Source organism: Psammomys obesus, unplaced genomic scaffold, assembly GCF_907164565.1.
Source record: "Psammomys obesus unplaced genomic scaffold, mPsaObe1.curated_primary_1811, whole genome shotgun sequence".
NCBI classification, from domain to species: domain Eukaryota; kingdom Metazoa; phylum Chordata; class Mammalia; order Rodentia; family Muridae; genus Psammomys; species Psammomys obesus.
The window spans coordinates 25,300,701-25,322,014 of NW_026596040.1; the positions used below are offsets into that span (position 1 = coordinate 25,300,701).

The 21,314-nt window shown below is 41.6% G+C and overlaps 1 protein-coding gene across 1 annotated transcript in view; it reads left to right on the forward strand.

Annotated features, from left to right (window-relative positions):
- Onecut2 (one cut homeobox 2) overlaps positions 1-19,783 on the forward strand; it is a 56,112-nt gene extending 36,329 nt beyond the window's left edge. Inside the window, 1 exon segment of the mRNA XM_055622843.1 lies at positions 7,720-19,783. Within this exon segment, the coding sequence (XP_055478818.1) occupies positions 7,720-8,006 (287 nt within the window). The 3' untranslated portion in view covers positions 8,007-19,783.
- Positions 19,784-21,314: the final 1,531 nt, after the last annotated feature.

Genomic DNA, 21,314 nt, shown 5'->3' on the forward strand with positions numbered 1-21,314 from the left:
GTAATAGACACCACCAATGTGCTTGACCTTAACATGGGAGCTGGGCATCCAAATAGGTCTTCATGTTTGCATCATAGGCATTTTACTGAACGAGTCATGCCCCCAGCCCACAGCTAGCCTGTTGATGCCCGGCGGCGGTGGGCATTAGAGTCTCCAGTAGGTAAAGAATCTAAGGCTGAAGGTAATGTAGCTGGTTAGTGGCCAGTGAGGAACTGGAATCTGGCTTGGTCATGAGATGAGGTTTCTCCCTTGCGTTTGACTCATCCCATGAGCAGAAAGTCAAAGGTTGTTCTTGGCTTTAGTGCCTGCTATCTCTCACCACAATTAGGTTGTGTAACATAACCACAAAGCAGGTAGTGTAAGTCAGCATTTATTTCTGTCCAGGAGTCTGTGGGTTGGCCTGGCTGTTTTGCTGATACAGGCCACACTTGGCTGATCTCAGCTGTACTTACCCAAGTGTCTGCAGTCAGCTGCTGGTTCAGCTGGGGGAGATCTAGTACAGCTGGAGTTGGGTCTTCCTCCTACAGCCAGTCTCAGTTTGTTGGTAGAGTTTCCTCTAGCCTGACTAAAAACGAGCCCTTAATCACAAACCGTCAGCTCTTGTCACCCAGCCATGAGCATCTTTTGGCTGGAACCATGTTTTGCTGATGGAGCCAGGGCCTTGTCTCAACTCCATGGGGTGACCACTATTTTTCTTTGCTATGATGAAATACCTTGGGTTGGGTACTTTCCAAAGAAGTGGGGTGCATCCAATTCATTTCTGGAGGTTCAGTGATGTGGTTTTGGTGTCAGTGTGGCATTGATGTGGACTGTGTAGCAGAAGCTGTATGGCAGGCTTTATGACAAGTGAGAGGGAAAGTGGAGCAGGAAGCTGGAGGGAGACATGTGAGACGAACAGGAATCCTACAAGAATTACCTTAATTATGGCGATGATGTGCTTCAGTAACCTCAGGCCCTCCCACAAGTGCTGCCTCTTAGCGTCCTGCACCAGGCTTCCACACATGGACCCTTAGGAAAGCAGAACAGACTTAAAAACACAGCAAAAACTGTAATAAACCCCTTTTTGGAATGTGTGTTCATGGCTTCAGAGGGGAGAGGGTTAAATGGAAAAGCCACTTATAAAGACTCTGGGTACTGCTAGATCTACACAGGAAGCAATGCTGTACTTGGAGGTGACACAGGAGCTGTGGGAGGAGATAGGAGCGAGTGCCGGATGCAAGAACAGAAAGGACAGGCTGGATTCTTGAAGGACAAGGGTGGACAAGACATTTCCAGAAAAGATAGATGAGGACAAAAACAAAAACAAAAATAAAATAAAAAAACAGAAGAGAGTCTGGAAGAAATATAGATCAGAGATAAAGGGACAAACCAGTGTCCCCAAACTTTGGGATCCCCCTTGAACCACATTCATCTTGCTGCTGCTTGGTGCCAAGGACTTGCTCAGGCCACTCTTTCCAGCAAATAATTCATGAGCCTCCACTAAGACAGTATGTTTCTTTGCACACTCATCTCCTGAAGCTGCTAATGTAGGAAGGATGAAAACGTATCTCTTCCTGTTTAATGAGGCTGCCGCGCAGGGCTTCTATCATTATTTCATATTAATAATTCTGTTGCAGATCTCCAGGCTTAAGGAGGGTCTCAGCCCAATACAAGAAGGGCACTCACTGGGGATCTGAATTCATGGTGCAAAATCCAGGTAATGTGGAGTGTTTCTGCTCCAGAAAGGCAGGGGGATCCGAGAACTGTCACTTTTACTTCAAGGTGGTACTAGGAAGGTTGAGAAGGGAGTCCCCAAGCCAGCTGACCATCAGCCACAACAAAGAGGGGCTGCTGAAATTTTAAGAACTGTAACGGGAATCCATGCCTCTTCTCTGTCTTCCTCTACAAAGTGTGTGGAAATAAAAGTTCAAGGGGACATCTTGGTACTAACTTTGATTCTGTTGGTACTCACTCTTCTGGGATCCTCAATTTCCTTCTAAAAGTGACCAGACAAGGACTCTAAAGATCTATGACTATGACAAAGACCAGGCTACAGAATGTAAAAGATACTCAGGTGACCAGGCATGGTAGCTCATGCCTAGAATCCCAGCACTCAGGTGGCAGAGGCAGGAGGATTGCCCCAAGTTCAAGGATAGCCTCGTTAGAACAGCAATCTCCAGGCCAGCCAGGGATACATGGAACTTGTATTAAAAGCAAAGCAAAACCAAACAGTGTTCAGTTGTTTGAGAAACTAAAAGCACTGAATCTATGGGATAGATCGTGAGTCAAGGTACCAGAATGATCTCAACCACCTGTACCTGCTTTCAGAGCTAGACAGACACTGCTACACACACACACACACACACACACACACACACACACACACACGAGCATGTTCCCACACTCCTGCTGTCTTCCACAAGATGCAAATTGTCTGACCACATTCCTGCAGCTTGCCCATGGTGAGCAGTGGGTGGAGGTAAAGACCTGAGTATCAGAGGACAACTGAGACCCCAGAGTTCCATGAGCAGTCCCCTCGAAAAGCAAGTAAGACATGGCTATTGAGGGAGTTGGGATGGAGATGTGTGGAAAGAGGGTCAGCCCAGACAGATCTCTCTTTCCCTCCTGGTGAAGGATTGGCTGTGTGGAAGTACCACATTCCTGGCTGTATCTTGTTAATATCCTTGATACCACAGGAGACAAAGTAGTGACCAGGTAAAAGGCAAGTTGACGTGTTGAGATGTGAGACTGGCTTGTACCTGGACCAGTGCTTCCCTTAGAAACAAATGGTTAAAAACTCAGCCTGCCAATGAGGTTTCATTTGTAGGTTTTTGGCTGACTGTTGCTCTTTGCTATTAGTCACAGGTTATGGACAGATCTGTGAAACCTTGTCTGTCTCTACCCTGCTCCAAAATTACCAATCTGTGTCAATGGAACCCCTTCTGGAAAGAGGGGAAAGACATGGTGACCTAAGTAGCTCACCTCATGGTAGGTAAACAAGTGATTAGCCCCCTCTCTGAGCTAGGAAGGAGCTTGAACCCCCTCACACTCCTACAAGAGGGGGCAGGGTCACAAACAGCTGGAAGCGTTCTGGATCCACACCTCTCTCACCAGCATGTCATACAGCCATTGACGAACCTATGTCCTCCCTGCTCCTTTTCCTTGAGAAGGGAGGAAGAGAAACAGATACAGTTATAGAATGATATTGGGCCTGCCATCCATTGTGAACTTTCCCTCAGGTGGCTGGAAGCTGGGCAGGACTGAGCAGCATTCGGCTGTGGCAGGACTCTAGCAACACTGACTACGAACATCTGCCATTATTCGGGGTCTCTGGCACATTCTTTAGTTGTAGAGAAGCCCCTTGGCATTTTCCTGGCCGTTCAGAAATGGGTACATATTGACTGTAGAGTGTACTGTCTTAACAATACCTGAACCATTTGCAGACTATCTGTGTCTCTGGGGATAGCTGGTTCTATGGTTTGTTTTAAGAATACTGAGGTTCACAACCTCATACCACCTGTCATTCCATCTGTTGACTTTTTTGTTTGTTTGTTTACACTTTCAAAGCAAGTAAAACTTAATTCTGTTCTGTTTCTAAGCCACCAACCAGTTTTTGCTTATTTTAATATAATATTTTCATTTACTCTGAGAATTTAATATGTCCATATGATGTAATTTGATTTTATGTCTTCCCCAGCCCTGCAATTCCTTCCATTTACCTCCCTTTCACATCCTTCTCCCTCATTCATGCTCTCATTTTTTTTGTAGCCCCCTGAATCCAATCCCTGCTGCAAATATACCATGGGGGTGAGGGGCCACCTACTGAAGCATGGCCAACTTATCACACCCCTAAAGACCGACTCGCCATCTCTTGGCAGCCGTCAACTGTCATTAGCTCCTCAGCTAGGGATGGGGACTTGTGAGCCCTTCTCCCACCCATACTGCCATCTTGACCCTTGGGTGAGAGGGCCATGAAACAGATGTCCCACTTATGGCTGAGCCCTCCACAGATACATGTTCTTCATACTGGGACCACAGTCCAACTGTGAGTAAAAATCATGAGTTGCCAATGTCAAGGTTAATTTTTATAAAACTGTGTCTGTTTCTCTCAGATTCAGGGTCAGGAGCCTTATCAACTGAGCTATCCAAGCCTTCTCTGTGTTTGTTTCTCAGTTTCTCTCTTAATGGCTATCAGATAAATATAAGACTTTTTTTTATATTTGTTTAATAATAAGCTTCACGGCACAAGAACTGAGCAGCTAATACTCTATTCTTAACCCTCTAAGCTAATTTGGCTCCCAGTGTACAATCTAGAAATACTTGTACTTTGTAGTTTTCCTCCTCTAGTTCTTCTAATGATATCACCTGGACAGCTCCTCTTAGCTCAATCCCCTACTTCCTCCTCTAACTTCTCCTCCTCTGGCCTATTCTCCTCTGTCCAGCCCTATTGTGTCTTCTGCTCAGCGATTGGCTGTAAGCTGCTTTATTGGCATATCAGGGACGATGTGTGTGTGTGTGTGTGTGTGTGTGTGTGTGTGTGTGTGTGTACAGAAACCAGCATTTGAACTACACAGTAACCGTATACCTATATGCAGACTACAACTGTTACTGCTTTGAGCAAGTTTGATCCTATTACTTCATTGTTTTGGCTCTCGACTTGCTCTCCATTGACAGACTCCAGGATGTAATATTCCATTTGCTGGTGTGGAATCAGGTGACTTTAGAAAGCAATTGGAAGGGAATAGGAAGAAACTATTGACCTCTTATTTCTCTGCAGTGCTGAACATTTTAAGCATTTAATGTTTTTCTAAGTATATAAATATAATATCTACCTATTTGTATCTGACCAAATATAATCTGATAAACCGATGTGTACTCCTCCCACACAATGTAATCACCCTCCTAACACAAACAGGCTTATCTGCAGGGTGATCAATATTGGTATGAAAATTGAGGGCTATGTGACTAATCCAGAGGAGGGTGAGTTGACAGAAGATGTCAACCATTGTTTACAGAAGCTGTTTGCACAGATCTTATCAGCTGATAATTGTGCATCATTGCTATCTATTAAGAACCCTCCAGATGAAGGCTCCACCTCAGGAGGTCAGGGCAGCGATGGGGTCTGAGCACCTGAAGTGGCAGTGTAATCCAGCATGTTGTTTCCCACACCCCAGAAGAACCTGTGGGTAGTGTAACCAGCACAGCCCCCTCAGAATCCCTACAGAAGAGTCATAAGCACTGCCCTGCACAGGTGCCCTTGCAACCGGTGCTGTTTTTTGGAAAAAAAAAAAAAAAAAAAAGGTGGAAGCTTGGCCTCAGTCAGGACCATCGCTTTCATTCCCTAGACCATTCATTTCCTTTAAGATGACAGTTACCCTGCCTAGTGGGCCTAGCTCAGAGTTGCTGGGGTAATCCCATGAGTGGAAGCTGGCACTGTGGTTTCCTTTTTTGGAGTACAGGTCCTGAAAGTTTAAGAGGTACTCTGAGGTCCCAAGCCTTATGAGTCACTTTTCTGAGAGCCAATTTATGCTGGCTAGTTTTATATCAACCTGAGACAAGCTAGAGTCATCTGAAAGGAGGGAGCCTCAAGTGAGGAAATGCCTCCATAACATCCAGCTGTAAGGCATTTTCTTAATTAGTGGTTGATGGGGAAGGGTGCAGCCCATTGTGGGTAGTACCATCCCTGGGCTGATGGTCTTCAGTGCCATAAGAAAGCAGGCTGACTACCCACCTAGGGCTCCTGAAAGACTCTACCCTACATGGTTACAAAGTAGATGCTGAGACTCATAGCCAAACTTTGGGCAGAGTGCAGGAAATTTTATGAAAGAAGAGAGAGATAGAAAGACCCAGAGGGGATAGGAGCTCCACAAGGAGAGCAACAGAATCAAAAAGTATGGATACTGGGGTCTTTTCTGAGACTGATACTCCAACCAAGGACCATTCATGGAGATAACCTAGAACCCCTGCATAGATGTAGCCTATGGCAGCTCAGTGTCCAAGAGGGTTCCCTAGTAATGAGAACTGTCTCTGACATGAACTCAGTGGCTGGTTCTTTGATCACCTCCCCCTGAGGGGAAAGCAGCCTTACCAGGCCACAGAGGAAGACAATGCAGCCAGTCCTAATGAGACCTGATAGACTAGGGTCAGATGGAAGGGGAGGAGCACCTCCCCTATCAGTGGACTGGGGGAGGGGCATAAGAGAAGAGGGAGGGAGGGAGGGATTGGGAGGAAATGAGGGAGGGGGCTACAGCCAGGATACAATTTGAATAAACTGTAATTAATAAAAAATTAATTAATTAAAAATAATAAAGCTTAAGAAAAAGAAAAAGAAAGAAAGCAGTCTGAGCAAGCCATGGAGAGTAAACCTGTAAGCAGCACTTCTCCATGGCCTCTGCATTAGCTGCCAAGTCCAGGTTCTCATCCTGCTTGACTTCCTACCCTAATTGATTGTGAGTGAAAATAAAACTCTCTTCTTCCCAAGCATCATGAACACTTAGTACACTGACTAAGACAAATTGGTACCAGGAGTAGGGTATTGCTGTGACAGACCTAACCATGTTGATTCACGGAGGATTGTGGGAAGACTTTGGAACTTTGGGCTAGAAAAGCCATTGGATGCTGAGAGCTCAGGGTAATGGTCTGTGGGAGCTTAGGAAATACTGATGTTGAGAGCAGTGCAGACAATGGAGGCCTGGCTTGTGAAGTTTCAGAGGGAGGAACCTAAATCCATGAGTCAAGATGCCATTTGTTTCCATATATTCTATGTCCCTATATCCTATGTAACCTATATCCTATCCATTTAACCTATATCCCTGCTCCAAAAAGTCAGTTAGGAATATCAGACAGAACTGGTCACTGGCCTCTAAAAAGTTTTAGACTAAGGGAGAGGTGCTGATGGGTAAAATCATATCTTGGTCATATATGCCATTAACATCTAGATGCTTATTTATACTAAATCAAAGAATATGACAAGAGATGGATCCAGGACCCTAAAGAAGACTGTCATTGTAGCTTTGGCTTCTTTTCCTATCCCAAACCCACTATACACACACTCACACACACACACACACACACACACACACACACACACACCTACACACACCTGCTTTCCTGTATTGGCTTCACTTTAAAGTAGTTTTTGTTTGTTTGCTTTGCTTTTTAAATGTCTGCATAGACAGGATTTGGATCAGGATGCTTTCACTCTGTCACCTTGACTCTCATCCTGTTCACAATTTTTGGACTCATGGGAATGGAAACCTTGTTTGTGTGTCTGGAGTGAGTGAGTGAATGATTTCAGCCCAACTGAGAACAGTTCCAGAGGGTGAATGTGAAAAGGGTACCCCCTCACCTGCCTTCCCCCAGTGTGTGCAGGGCTTCTTCACCTCCTTCACCACAACTGATTCCAGAGACAAAAATAAAAATAAAAATAAAAATAAAAATAAAAATAAAAAGTTATAAATGTAGAGAGAGACTGGAATAAAGGAGAGAAGAACAAGTTGAGTCAGATCCAAACTAGACTGAGTGAAGTGGCCCTGACTCTTCTTTCTCCCACTCCCTGCTCACTAGCTGATGTCCTCCATCACAGCTTGGTATTGACAGGCTGGACAGTCCACGCAACAAAGCCGAACACTTTCCATCCCCTGTAGTACTTTGTCAATGTTTCCAATGAATTGCCTTCCGTGTTGGGTCCTCACACTACCGCTGACTCCTTTCCCTTTTCTGTTCTTCTTTCCCCTCAAGCGTGCAAGCGCAAAGAGCAAGAGCCAAACAAAGACAGGAACAACTCCCAGAAGAAATCCCGCCTGGTGTTCACAGATCTCCAACGCCGGACGCTCTTCGCCATCTTCAAGGAGAACAAGCGCCCTTCGAAGGAAATGCAGATCACCATTTCCCAGCAGCTTGGGCTGGAGCTGACCACCGTCAGTAACTTCTTCATGAATGCCCGGCGCCGCAGCCTGGAGAAATGGCAAGATGACCTAGGCACAGGCGCCTCCTCATCCACCCCCAGCACTTGTACCAAAGCATGAGTCAAGGTTTTCTCACCTGGGCACAAGTCACCTCCAAATGGGGACAACAGATACCAAAAACAAACAAACAAAGACAAAAAAAAAAAAATCACAAAGACATCAGATTCTTAGCTGGGGCCCTTCACTGGTGACTTGAAAGCACAATTCTCCTGAAACGTCTAATCTAGCTGTAATCATAGGCCAGGTGTTCGTTTTGTTTGGTTTGGTTTTAAATGGCTACAGAGTCCAAGCGCGTGCTTAAAATAAGTCTTTTTGAACCAGATGCTATCATCTGATCATGCTAAGCATCCCAGAGATCCAAATGGGGCCTGCTTGGAGTGAGTTAATTACAGCAGGATGTCAGCCAAAGCTCAGTGTGGCTGTAAGCATCAGCAGTCCCACTCAGGTCCTGTCAACCTCTTGAATCAGTTTCCTGTGAATGAGAGTGGGAATTAAGCCTGAGTGCAGACACAGTACAGGATCCAAAATGCTGTGTGTTAAGAGAAGAATTTAACAAGAAAGGCCTCATTTGCTTTCCAAGTGCTTAGCCTCCTTCTACCACAATACACTCAAATTCTCAGCCATAGCATTACAAAGAAAAAAAAAATCAAAATGGTAATTACTGAGCACAAGTTTTAAATATGGAAATCAATTAAAAAAAAAAAAAAGACCTGTTTTTCCAACTCAGGCATCTTTTCACTGGATAGTTTAGAAAGCTTTAAGTCGTTTTCAGTTTACAATTTTTATTTTCCTTACCTCCTGGAAATCTCATGTGGTCTTTTGGATCCGTCAAAAAAAAATAAAATAAAAAAAAATTAAAAAAAAGGAAAAAAAAAAAAAGAAAAAAAAGTTCAGTTGAGCTCAAAGTATCAAGCACAACGAAGACAAACAAATATAAGGAAGGTTCTGGTTTCAATGCATCCAGTTTGACAAGGCGGTTTACAACCGTCTCCACTATTGCGAAGTCATTAGAGAATCACTGGGAATATGGCTTCAAGCACATTTTGCAGTTTGTTACAAATTCTGTTTGTACACAATGCAGATGCACACTCAGGAGGCCAATTTAACTGTTACAGTACAGGAGCAAATGTATCATTTGAAAATATCTAGATTATTTTTCTATTTTTATTTTTTCGATCATCACAGTGTCCTTGATTTTATTAGTCATCCAGTTCCTCCTATGTGCATTCCGACTGTAGTCCATTCTCATTCTTGCTGATTTGTGTTTTTCCTTATCTCATCCCGGTAGTTGGGATATTTCTATTGTTTTCTACAAAGAAACGGTTTAATAAGACACCTCCGTCATCTCTTCCTAACTCTCTTTGATTGTTGGCTCACCCTTGTAAAAGAGCCGACGGGATCGGAGGGAGCACAATACACCAAAGAAGCAGAATACTGCAAACCAAAGACATTTATTCCCTGCCGTTTTCTAGCCTACAAACGCTGTGATTACTTTTAGAGATCAGAGCACCTCTGTAACTCGGAGCGGCATTAGGCTCTTGTCTTTGGCTCACCATCTGGCTGAGCAGACCAGCTACGTCAATGACATTAGCCAAACATCCAGGCAGTGGCTTCACCGTGCCAGCTCTGGTTGTCACCTTCCCCATAGGAAGAGGGCCCACAGAACTCTGGGAGATTACAAAGGTCACTATGTGCATATTTACCAGTGAATGGCCCCAGGTGGGCACCGTGGGGTGTTCAAAGCAAGCCAAACGCTGCAATGATTCTTTACAGACACTTAAGACTGACTTTTGTATGAATTACTTAATTGAAACCAAAGAAACTTTTTCTGCACCTACTTCTGCAACAAACAGAACCGTCCCGTTAAATGAGTAATGATTCCATCAATCACTGGAAATCACCACCAACAAGAAAAGCACGCTAGAATAAAGAAAAAAAAAAAAAAGCAAAACACCGAAGACACACTGTGTTCAAACAGACCTCTTGGGACATTTTTTTTTTTTCTTTTGGAAGCAGATTTGAAAGAAAGGGTTAGACAAGAATCAAAATACAGAAGAGCCTCAGTGGCTGCTGCTTCATTTGACAACTCACTCGGTAATCTTAAAGTTGAAGATTGTCTTTAATTTGTGCCTATGCAGTTTTTCAAAAGAACATGGAACAGAGCAACAGAAACCTCAACAGCTACAATACCAAAGATGAGGATTCTCACACCTTTTGTCTCAGTTCATCACCTTCTTTTGCCTGGCTAAAATACTTATAGCGTCATTGATCTGTACAAAGGTAATTGATTTTGTTTCTTTAAGCAACAGAAGGAAAGGGTCATTTGTCTGATTTTATTGTTTCCCTTTAGTTTTGTTTTATGGCTTTTTACCCAACATGGAATGCCCCCACCAAAGGTTCCATGGACTCCAAATTTGAGATGTTGGGATACTGAAAGGTGTTCCCCTCTCTCTTCAGCAGAGTATTGGGAAATACTATTTTTTCACTTGAATGTTCATTGCTTAGCCCTTAGACTTCCATGTTCTAAGTCTCGTCATTGGGGGAGGGAAGGGGAGCAAGGGTCAGGGGTAGGATTCTGGGTGATCCATCCTCTCCAGAACCAAAGAATTTATAGAGAAATTTACAACTTCATCTTCATGTGATTGCCACATATTAACACGGCTTCATTTGGGGGTGGGGAAACATGTAAAAAGAATTGCCAGTTTCTACTTTTCTATTAGCTTTTTTTTTTTTTTAAAAAAAAAAAAAAAAGATCAGCTGTAAAGTTGCATTTCTAAAGAAAGATATATAGATATATATATATATATATTAAATGTATGGGTACATATATAGATCAACTGGCATTGGTGATAACCGCAAATTATTGCTGTCCAAATTCATCCCATCTTTTTGTTATATGCTCCATTCACTGATGTCCAAATTCATACCATCTTTTTGTCAATGCTCCATTTGCTGAGTATTCACTTCACAACTGTGCTCATTTCTCATGCCATTCCAAAGTTAATATGCCATTATGGTGGTCTGGCAGTATTCATATTTCTATATCAGTTTATGGGAAAGGTTGAAGGTCACATTTAAGCATTTCTACATGTAACCTGTGGACGGATTCATGGTGTAAGTGAGTTTTATTTGTATTTAGTAATCTCTATTCTATGCCTCAACCATGATAAGCAAGGTTTATCCACCAGACTAGCCCAGAGCTGTGCTGCTGGCAATGGGAAACTCACCTACCATCATTGCTGGGAATGCTTAGTGGTGGAGCAGAACACCCAGAAATCAATTATCGGGGAGATGCCCTTCCCATCAGGGTGTTCTAGATTCCTCACAGTGAGTAGATCCAACACAGATTTCTCATGGGGAAGTCCAGCTCCTGTTGCGATAGGTTGATCATCCCTCAGGGTAGTAATTACCAGTTCACATTGACAAGCTTGAGTGCAACCGCAGCTGGTGCTGGGGTGGAGCGGGAGACATCTCAATCCTGGAGAGAAGACACACAGCAGACTGTGATGTGAGTCGCAGATTCCTGTCCCTGGATAGCCACAGCATCTGTTGTGCTATCTCTTAAGTCACCCAAAGCAGGCAGTCCTGGGGGGGAGGGGGACATCCCAGCTAGAGCCGAGACAACGTGGCTCTGTATGAGTTTTGTAATCTGCCCTACCTAAGGAGTGATTCTTTCACTTTTCTCTTTGTCTCTCTTGCTTATAATCTATTGGACCTTTGGTCAAATGACCAAGAAAAAGTCCTATTTCCTCAGGAGATTTCTCCCTTTCAGCTCTGGTCAGATGATTTTTAACTTGGGTATTAGTAAATGAGTCCTTGTGATTTGTGGACAGTAGGACTGGTGGTTCTGTTTGAACCTGCGAAACCAAGCATCTTGCTCTGGTTGGTGACTGATACACTAATTAACAGCACTTGGGTGTCTCCATTCTTGGAAGATGATGGAGTAAAAGAAAAAGGCAAGAATTTCCCTCCAGGAACTCTTGATAAATGTCTCACATAGCTCAGAACATATCAAAGAGAACACTTTCTTTAAACAGGTATTTACGCACACACATACAGAAACACGTGCGTATAGCTGTACACGTATGTGTCAAAATTTTGTTGTACAAAGTATTATTTTACTAGATAGCTGAAAGGAAAAGTACTATACTGAAAGGTTATAAAAGTTAATCCAGTGTTTTTTCTCAAAGCCTTTAAATTTTTATTTTAAATCTATAGACACAGTTAAAGCAGTCTACAGTTAAAGAGTCTACACCTTTAATACAAAAATGTTCCAAGCTGCCACCGCCATCAACAACAGCAGAACACTGTGAAAGAACAGTTCAGAACCCAATTTCACCTTCTTGGGGTGACTGAAATTCAAATGCTAAAAGCTATTGAGTGAAAAGTATTTTTCCTTAAGCCTTCATATAACTAAGCTTAATTTTTTTCAGTGTAATTTTAGTATTGAGGATTCAATTTCTTCATTTCCAGAAAGGAGAGCTAATATATTTCTTTTTTAAATGTACAACAACAGTAATAAAACTTAATCCTAGTATTTAAAATAATTTCCCATAATGTAATATAGAATTTAGTTTGTGCCACATAGTGATACAGGCTCTTCTGAGCCAGGAAGGAAAGATGAGAGGTGCATGTATAGCTCTTGCTTTTCCAAAGATTTTTGGCAGCTTCAGCTTTGAAATTCCAATCTCATTGCCACTTCAAGCTAAAGAAAAACAAAAGCTAGGAAGATAAAACACACACACACACACACACACACACACACACACACACACACACCTTTCCTAAGGCTAACAGTGGGTTTCAAAGCCAAATGTTAATTAGAATTTAAATAATCAAACATTGTGTATGTCGGGCATCCATGTCTTAATACCAGGAAATTAAAACTGGATAATTTTCAAACAAATAGTCACCATTCAGTAGGTACAGAGAAGAACTTTTCCATTATCAAAAATGCCAATGGATGTGTTAGCTTGGTACTGTCAAAACATCATGGAAATACAAGTTTGGAGGAAATGGATCTCTGAGAGCTTGTCTAATTGGAAGTTTTAAAATATACAAACAGACTAAGTTCCAAGATTGTTAAAAGATAATACTGAAAACTGGTGGAAGAAGATCTCTGTAGTTAATGTTGACCAACAGACGCTACCTTGACAATACTTTTTCTAGATTCCTACCCAGTCAGGGCTGGGTTTTTACTGTCCTGTTGCTGATGCGCGGATTCAGATTTGCTAATCTAACCAAGTGAGTGAGTGGGAAGTGGCTGAAGGGCCTTTCTGATGGTTATATATAAAGTTGGGTACCATAACAGTTCTGTGCCATTGGCTAATCAGAGAGCCCAGTGAAAACTAAACTAAAAAAAAAAAATCCCACATAACAAGAGCAGTGTCCCACACAGGTAGCTGCGTGAACTATGGATGACCTAATTCCTATTTCTGTCAATGCTTTGTTCCCTTGCAAGGTAGAAGATAAGGGTAGATGAATGATTGATTGGTTTATTTTAGAAGTCCCAAGTACTTAAAAAACAAACAATAATAATAATTCTTAAAATAACATAGGATCTCCTACACATAGATAGATGCGCAGGTTTTCACCAAAGTTCATGGGTTATGTTTAGGACCTTAAGTGCTCCTTGACCTCAGTGACTCAAGTGACTCTACCAGTCATAGGAAGTGAAAGGTGGAGCCCAGGCTCTGCCTCCCTAGGCTCTGAGTTAGGTTGGTTCACATTACCCAGGTTATACATTTTTAGTGGAGAGAATGTATGTAAGAAAAAAAAAAATCCCCACAGGTTGTTCATTCCATGGGAATCTTCCATCTGGCTCCATTTTTAGCAGCAGGTATTTTACATGGCATAGACCTCGGTAGATTAAGTTTTGCCTGACATTTCTACAATCTGTGGGCTTGGATGTATACAGATCTAGATACATCTTTCAGCACACATCCTCACAGTTGACTTTACATCCACATACATTGCCTAGAGGTGTCTAGATTGTGTACATGCAAGCCTGTACAGATGTGCTTAATACCTATATATATTGTAATCTGTTACAATAAATAAATTTCAAATCATCATGCAACATGTATGTGATACTCTGACAATGTACCTTGTCTTTTTTTTTATTTCTTGTAATGCTGAAAACCAAAGCGCAGAAATGTAAGCAAATGTATCCCAACATCTTCATTCATCATGATACTTGAAACTACTTTCATTTGGGTTAGTAGAACTTTGGCTATTATTTAATTATCTGTTAGATATTTGATGACTTTGGTTGAATAGCTTTATTCTGGATCTCTCATAAATAAAGCTAAATCCAAAGACCTTAAAAAGAACAAAAAAGGGGAGGGGGTGCAGAGTAAAGTGCCAATCAATGTGAGGATGTGGGCACTGGTTTCCAGGGTTGAGACAATGCTGGTGTGTCTTATGGAGGTTACATTAGCTAGTGGTGGGGGGGAGGGATGATTTTCTTTCCCCTCATGTTTGTCACCTCAAAGTGGTCTTTAATGTGATAAAGCTTTAGAAGTTATATTTTGCTGCTTTATTTTGACTTAAAATATAGAATGAAATGACCCATTCTGTCCACCACCCCAAAATGAAGACAACCCCTTCCCACCCCTCAGATATATTTTAACTTGTCTCTTTCAGTTGTGACCCAACAAGCTGTTAATATAATTAATTTATTTAAATTAGTTTCTTGTGTGCTAGTATGTAAGATTCGGGTAATTATTTAATTCTCTTTCGTTAGTTTAATTGTTCTCCTCGTCCTTATTTATCAGAATCTAGAGCCGTGGTGTCTGCATCTGAGATGCAAAACCCTGGCTGTTGTACTCCTCTAGTGTGGTCTGCTTCATAAAGCGGTGAACTTCTGTTACAGGGAGGAAACATAGGTTACAATGAAAATGAAAAAACAATCTTGGGGGATTTCCCCTCTTGGATTAACTTATAAAATGGTTTAATGGTTGTTAAATTATTTAATTTAAGTTCACAGCCCCACCTGGTACCAGGCGAACCTCACCTCTTAATTGCTGGGGCCCTCGGAGCCTTTCGATTGTAACTTATTTATTTAACTTATTGAGCGTCTGCCACAGATGCGCCGTATGGTTTGTGTTTGTTATTCAAGATGGCAGCGGCACTACAGTTGGTTCGCTGTCAGAACAGCAGAGCAGATTCATGGACAAGCGCTGACTGAGCAGCCTGCACCTGCTTTCAGAACCTGAGCTGAGATCCAACCTCACCAGCCCAGACTTTGGGGCTGCTATACGGAAACTGGAAAAAATAAATAAATAATAAATAAATAAAAATCATAAACCAAAAAGAGAGGACCCTTACACTAGCTGCTTCCAAGAAAGAACTCAGTGTGCGTGTAAAGCAACAAAACAAAAAGGGAAAGAAAAAAAAAGCAGAAAAAAAAGGAAAAAAAAAAAAAACGGAAAAACTTTCTATTTGTAGTGAGAACCAAAGAAGGCTACCTCACTGACTTTTCCATTTGTAATTTTAATCGTGTTGATGACACCAAAGATACCAAAGATTCCTTTCTCTGTGCGGTCTGCATTTTGCTTGTGCTCTTTTATGATTTGAACTCTTCTTTCTGACATATGGTATGGACAGCCACAGCTCAGACTCCCCAAAGAAACACTGATGCGTGTGAAGGCGGCTGCTAACCTGGAAAGGGATATTTTCTGTGTCTCTTGCATTTGTCTGCTGCCCCCTCCCACATATTCTGGGTGCAAGTTGGGGTGCTGCTTGTCACTGGATTCCTTAAAGTTCCAGTTCCAATTTGGTGAAAAAGCCTGCTTGGAAATGGTCTGCAGTCCTAGCCAGGGACCTCTGAGCCCTGGAGCTATCACAGGCAAAAGTGCTGAGCTATTCAACTACAGAAATAAGCACTGGCTGTTAAGAGCTGGAAGGGGCCTGAAGACCAGTCACTCCTCCTGAGGCCAGGTTGAAGTAGTTATCTGAGTCTAAAGGGAAAGTAGTAATTCTTCAACAATGAAAGCAACTATAGCTTATGGATTAATATTGTCATCCTTTAAGAACATTTTCAAACACCCACATCTTATATAGAGAGTCATGTATGATCTATTGCTGAGTAACATGACCAGCCTTGAACTTTTAGGGCTCACTCAGAGGTTCTGCCCTGGGAAGGACTTTTGAACCCACCCATTACAAAATTTTAAATAAATAAGCTTGCAGTCAGTGGAAGGAGAAAGCTCAGTCTTGACCCATGGTAGTTTAATTACTATGGCAATTCTAAAGTCAATATTTAGCAAGGACGGGCACTTGGCTATTGCTTTTGGTAGGATATTTCAGCTGTCAGGTTTTTCTTAAATTGTTTTTTTTTTTTTAATTTTTTTAACCTAACCATGTTCCCATTTCATTTTTAACTCAATTCTAATTACAAGATAAATGTATAAGCCTTGCATTATTTGATGATAAGGTATATTCCTTGTAAACAAAAAAATACCCTAAATAGCAGAGGAATGGATATAATGGTTAAAGTTACTTTCTCTTTTTTTCCCTTTTCAAAACTCAATTGGTCTTGTTTAAATTTCTTTAGATTCTATTAAATGACTAAATCACTATCAGGATCATTCACCAAAGTGATTGGAATGTTAGCCAGTGAATCTTTTTCAGCATTTGGACAAGTGGGATTCAGATTCACACCGACTCCCAGCTCTAGTCTACTGAGCTCTTTATTGAATTCTGCATTTTAACATTTCACATAATAGTTACCACTGAGCTTTTAAAGAGACTACTAAATAGAGCTAAGAAGGAAAGATCAATTAACACATCAGTTCCACACACCAACAGAGTATGGCCAATAGAAGAATTTACAACAGATGTATAAACTACAAAATACCCATCCTTTCTCCTCTTGTATTTCCTCCTCCTCCTCCTTCTTTAAAAACGGGGCTTTATGTGTTCCAAGATAGCCTTAAACTCGTTGTGCAGATAATGATGGCTTTGAACTCCCAACTCTCCTACCTCTATGTTCCTAGTGGTGGAGTTGCGGTTGTGAGCCACTGTGTACAGCCAGTTATCTTCTTTCTGAAATTCCAAAGTGCCATCCTGCCATATGTGAAAGCCCTTTCCTACCTAGATAGGCCTAAACCCCCGTGTTCTTCCTATTGAAGGCAAAGCTCCAGGGCCTTCTTTCCAAGCAGCTGATCACCAAATTCCTATTGGAAATTAAATTCTCTGAATATCTGGGAGACAATAAATTCACTAAGGAGCAGAGCACTTCCCCTGTAAGCAGCAGCATCTTCTCCAGCCTCCGTACCACTAGGAAAGAGAACGTAGAAAGAGAAATAGCAGCCTGAACACAGAAAATATCTCAATTAGCAGATCACTCTTCAGCGACAACCCCTACCCTCCAGCCTCATGCTTCACTTGCAAAGTGGGACGTAACCATGGGACGAGTGCCTTGCTTGAACCAAAGCAACGATTTAGCCAGTCTGGACCTCTCTGTGCTTTTTTTAATCCTTCCTGTGAATACCTCAGCTTCAACTGGGCCTCCATACAGTAAATTGGTAGGCTTATTGTACTGTGGTGCTTTGCAATGCAACCCTGCAAAGAACAAGATTTGTACTAATACCAAAGGTTCTTTCTCTACGTCTCTTCCTTCTGTCTCCCCATTGTCCCCCTTTTCTAGTCCCTCATGGTTCCAAAGCTTTAATATGAACCTGGGCATGTTGGCAATGCAGACCGCGCAATTCCTTACCGAATTTTCTCAGATATACCTCATAGATAATAGTGTTTAGAGTAATGTTATTATAGCGTATGTAATAAATTATTCACTGTTTCTTTTGGTAACTGTGATTTAAAAAAAGAAAAAAGAAAAAAAAAAGCTTTATACGGTTTAGGTTGTGCTTTTGTAATAGATGAAAATGTGCGCTTATAAAGGAAATGTACATTCTTTTTATTTTCTTCCCCCCCCCTTTGGATTTTATTTATTCTGGATTGGGGAAAGTTGCAGAATGAGCCCAAAGTTTACAGTTTCATGTTTTGCTGAAGAAACAATCTGTGTTCATTTGCTCTGTTGAAAAAAAAAAAAAAGGAGTTATTTTCTACATTTGTGCTAATCGTTCTGTGATAACAGTGTAGTATTATAATTAGCAACTGCCAATCAGTGCTATAATTTTATGCATGAGGCTAAAAGTTTAGCAGTGTGATGCATTGTGGTCTTAATAGCAACATCTTTCATTTTGTACTAGATCCTCCCCTTTGGTTCAATGGACATTATGTATGCATGGGCGCCTATTGTTTGTTTGTTAGCAGTCGTGACCAGTTGTGTATACATTAAACTGTGAAAGATGTACACAGTTTGGCCTCAGATGGTGATAATACCGGTTTTCTTGGGAGATGTATTACCTTGAAAAACAAAAATACCTTTCCATCTGTTGGGATTTCAAAATGAGTCAGATTTAATCGGGTTTGAATTTTATCATGAGAAGGGTCATCCAAGCTGGCGTTAGCCTACTTGAATCCCACAAATTGGGATCCTCATAACCCAGATACATCACTACATCTGAGGTGAAAATGAGCAGTAGAGAAGCACTCACCTCTGCATTTTTAATTTCCACTGAAAGGAATTGCAGCTTTATGTTCCTGACCTCAGACCCATATAAAGCAATGCTCGTTCATCTAGCTCTGACTTTTCTGCTTTTCCCCTTAAGAACTGGCTTCCTCTGGGACTCCGTTGTCAGTTCCCAGTTGAAATGCACAGAGCGCAGATATCAGTAATTCATCTCTGGTCTTTTTGTACACTCTCACAGATAACCCCATCAGTTATTTGGATAAAAAATATGTGTTCGCTCCCTAAACTTACACTCATGTGGCCCTATCATGCTTTTCCTCCTTAGGGTCAGAAATAACTCTAGATTACTCTTTATAAACTTATGCCTATATTCTAAAGGGGAATATAAGATTTTTTTTTTTGAGAACCAATTTAGGAAAACCATCTTGGTTTGAATTCCCCAATCTTTGAGGTCTCTCTATCTCAAAAAGTATTTTTCTGTCCCAGTGGATTGGCAAACACATTCTTATATTCTGAGATCTATTCTTGAGTTTCATTCCTGTTTTCTACACCAGTATGCTCCCCATAAAACCAAATCATCTGCCAAGTTCTGCAGAAGAGAATGAAGACGAGGAAGCAACGGTGGGAACACAGCAGTCTGCCATGCAGAATCCTGGAAACCACCAACAGACAACAGTGTCTCACGTGTGTCTGTCAGTAGGACGTTGGAGATGTTCTTTCATTAATGATGCAAAGGAACGGCCTTATAAGTAGGTTGTGATAATGACGGCTTTGTAATGTCATCTTTTGCTTGTTTATTTGTTTCCTTTTATCAATCTGCCAAAGATGGGAATGGGTACAAGAACTTTAAAATCAGCTTTTGTAAGCCAGTTGTTGATTGTAATGGTGTTTGATCTTCCAGAAAGCTTTACATATTCTTCTGCAATAAGTCAAGTCACTGTTTGTTTCCATAAGTTCTCCTCACACTCATAAGCCTGAAAACTGTTCCTCATGGCACAGATGCTGTAATATCTACAATGTTCTAATGTGTTTTTGACCCAAAGCAGACAAAGGTATGTGTGAGACACGAGCACGCCTGGCCCTTTTTACTACAAGCAACACAGGGGTCTGGCTCACTAGAATTTGCCAAGAAGACTTGTCTTATGAAATTCAAGGTATATTTTGTTATGCCGTTTCATTTCCCTTTTTTTTTTTTAACTGTGGAAAGTGATATGTTGAATCAAGTGTAAGCTGAGTTCTCCAGACAACTGAAGTAGCTACATTGTGAATGTTATTTTGTTATTAAAGGGTTTTTACTCAATCTTTGTGCCAATGAATGTCCTTTTCCTTGGAAACACAAGAACCTCAGAATCACCTCTACTTGGCCTGGATTTTCTTCTTGCAGACATATGTGGACCTGGCCTGGGAAATAAATGGTAATATTTGGGCTTAGAAGGTAGGTTTGGGGCACCAGGAAGACATCTCCATGTCTTTCAGCTTTAAAGGGACTGGAGGCCAAATTTTCCAGCCTCAATCTTACAGGACCTCAACAGTTCTCTAAGAATCCATGCAAATGCCAGTATGAAGGCAGACCTTAATTCACACAGGAAAGGGAAGGGAGGGAAGTTGGTGCCCTTGCAAGATTTCATTTTCCATGAGCCCCTAAGTACCCCCCCCCAAGGCTCCATCCAAGGTAGTGAGCCTGGCTTCCATGAAAACCTCTCTTCCATCTTGATTTCTGCAAGGGGTTCATTTACTCGTGGAGGCCAGGAGGAGGCCCTTGAAGATCAGGAGCCTTCCCAGCCACCCTCTGCATACCATTTACCCATCACATCTACAGTTTTTGAGGCAATTCCTTGAGAATCAAAGGTATGGCTCCCTAGTGTTTTATTTCCAAGTGATCTTTAACATTACAATTCTTGGATGGGAAAGCATGCAGGTGAGAAGAAGAAATTTGTTGTCTTCCTGTACCTCAGTGAGACCAGGCACATTACCCATACTGTTGACTGTATTCAGGGCCAGGTTGAATCACAGCTACTGAGCCCCCCAAAAACATGACCCACTGATACCCATTTTATTTCTGTCCTTTTCAAAAAGGTGTAGACCTTGGATTAGTCTCCCATTTCCCTTACTTTGGGTACATTTGACATATCGTTTGACTCGGCTTACTACCTAGTACAGGTTCTTTTTCGTACAAAGTCAGAGAGTGTTCTGTTTGAGGAGAAAGGTTAAGTAGACACAGGCTACCTAGCTAACGGATAGCCACATAATTAGAATATGCTTCCTGAAATGTAAAATACAGTCCTCCGTCCCCCATGTTGCTTTGTGTCACCCAAGTCCAAACAATGTGAGCCAAGTAGCTAGCTCACCATGAAAGATTATAAAAAACCTGATTCATTGGATGTCCCAAAATAAGAAAAAAGAAAAAAAAAAAAAAAACACCCTTCAGGCTGGAGAAGGAAGAGCTACTGAAATTGGGAGCCAGGGCCTTAGATGATACCACAACATCTTGTTCCATTGCTTTTTCATCTCCATCTCCAATCAACAGATTTTTTTTTCTTTCTCTCTCAGTCCCAAGAACAGTTGAGTCTCTTCTCGATAAACCTGTGATGCCAAAGAAATTCACAGGCCAGGGGAATCAGGAACTAACATTCTAGTGAGTTCTCTTCTGTAACCTTTGCTTTTCCCAATGAAAGTGTTTCAACAAATTATCCAGAAAGAGCCTGGACTTTCCCCGCTCCACCCATTCTTCCTGTTTGAATATTTCTACTAGATCAGTGCTTTACTAGCATAGATCTGTAGAATCTTTCTTTCTCTGTGAATTCTTACTGTTCCTACCAGATAGACCTATG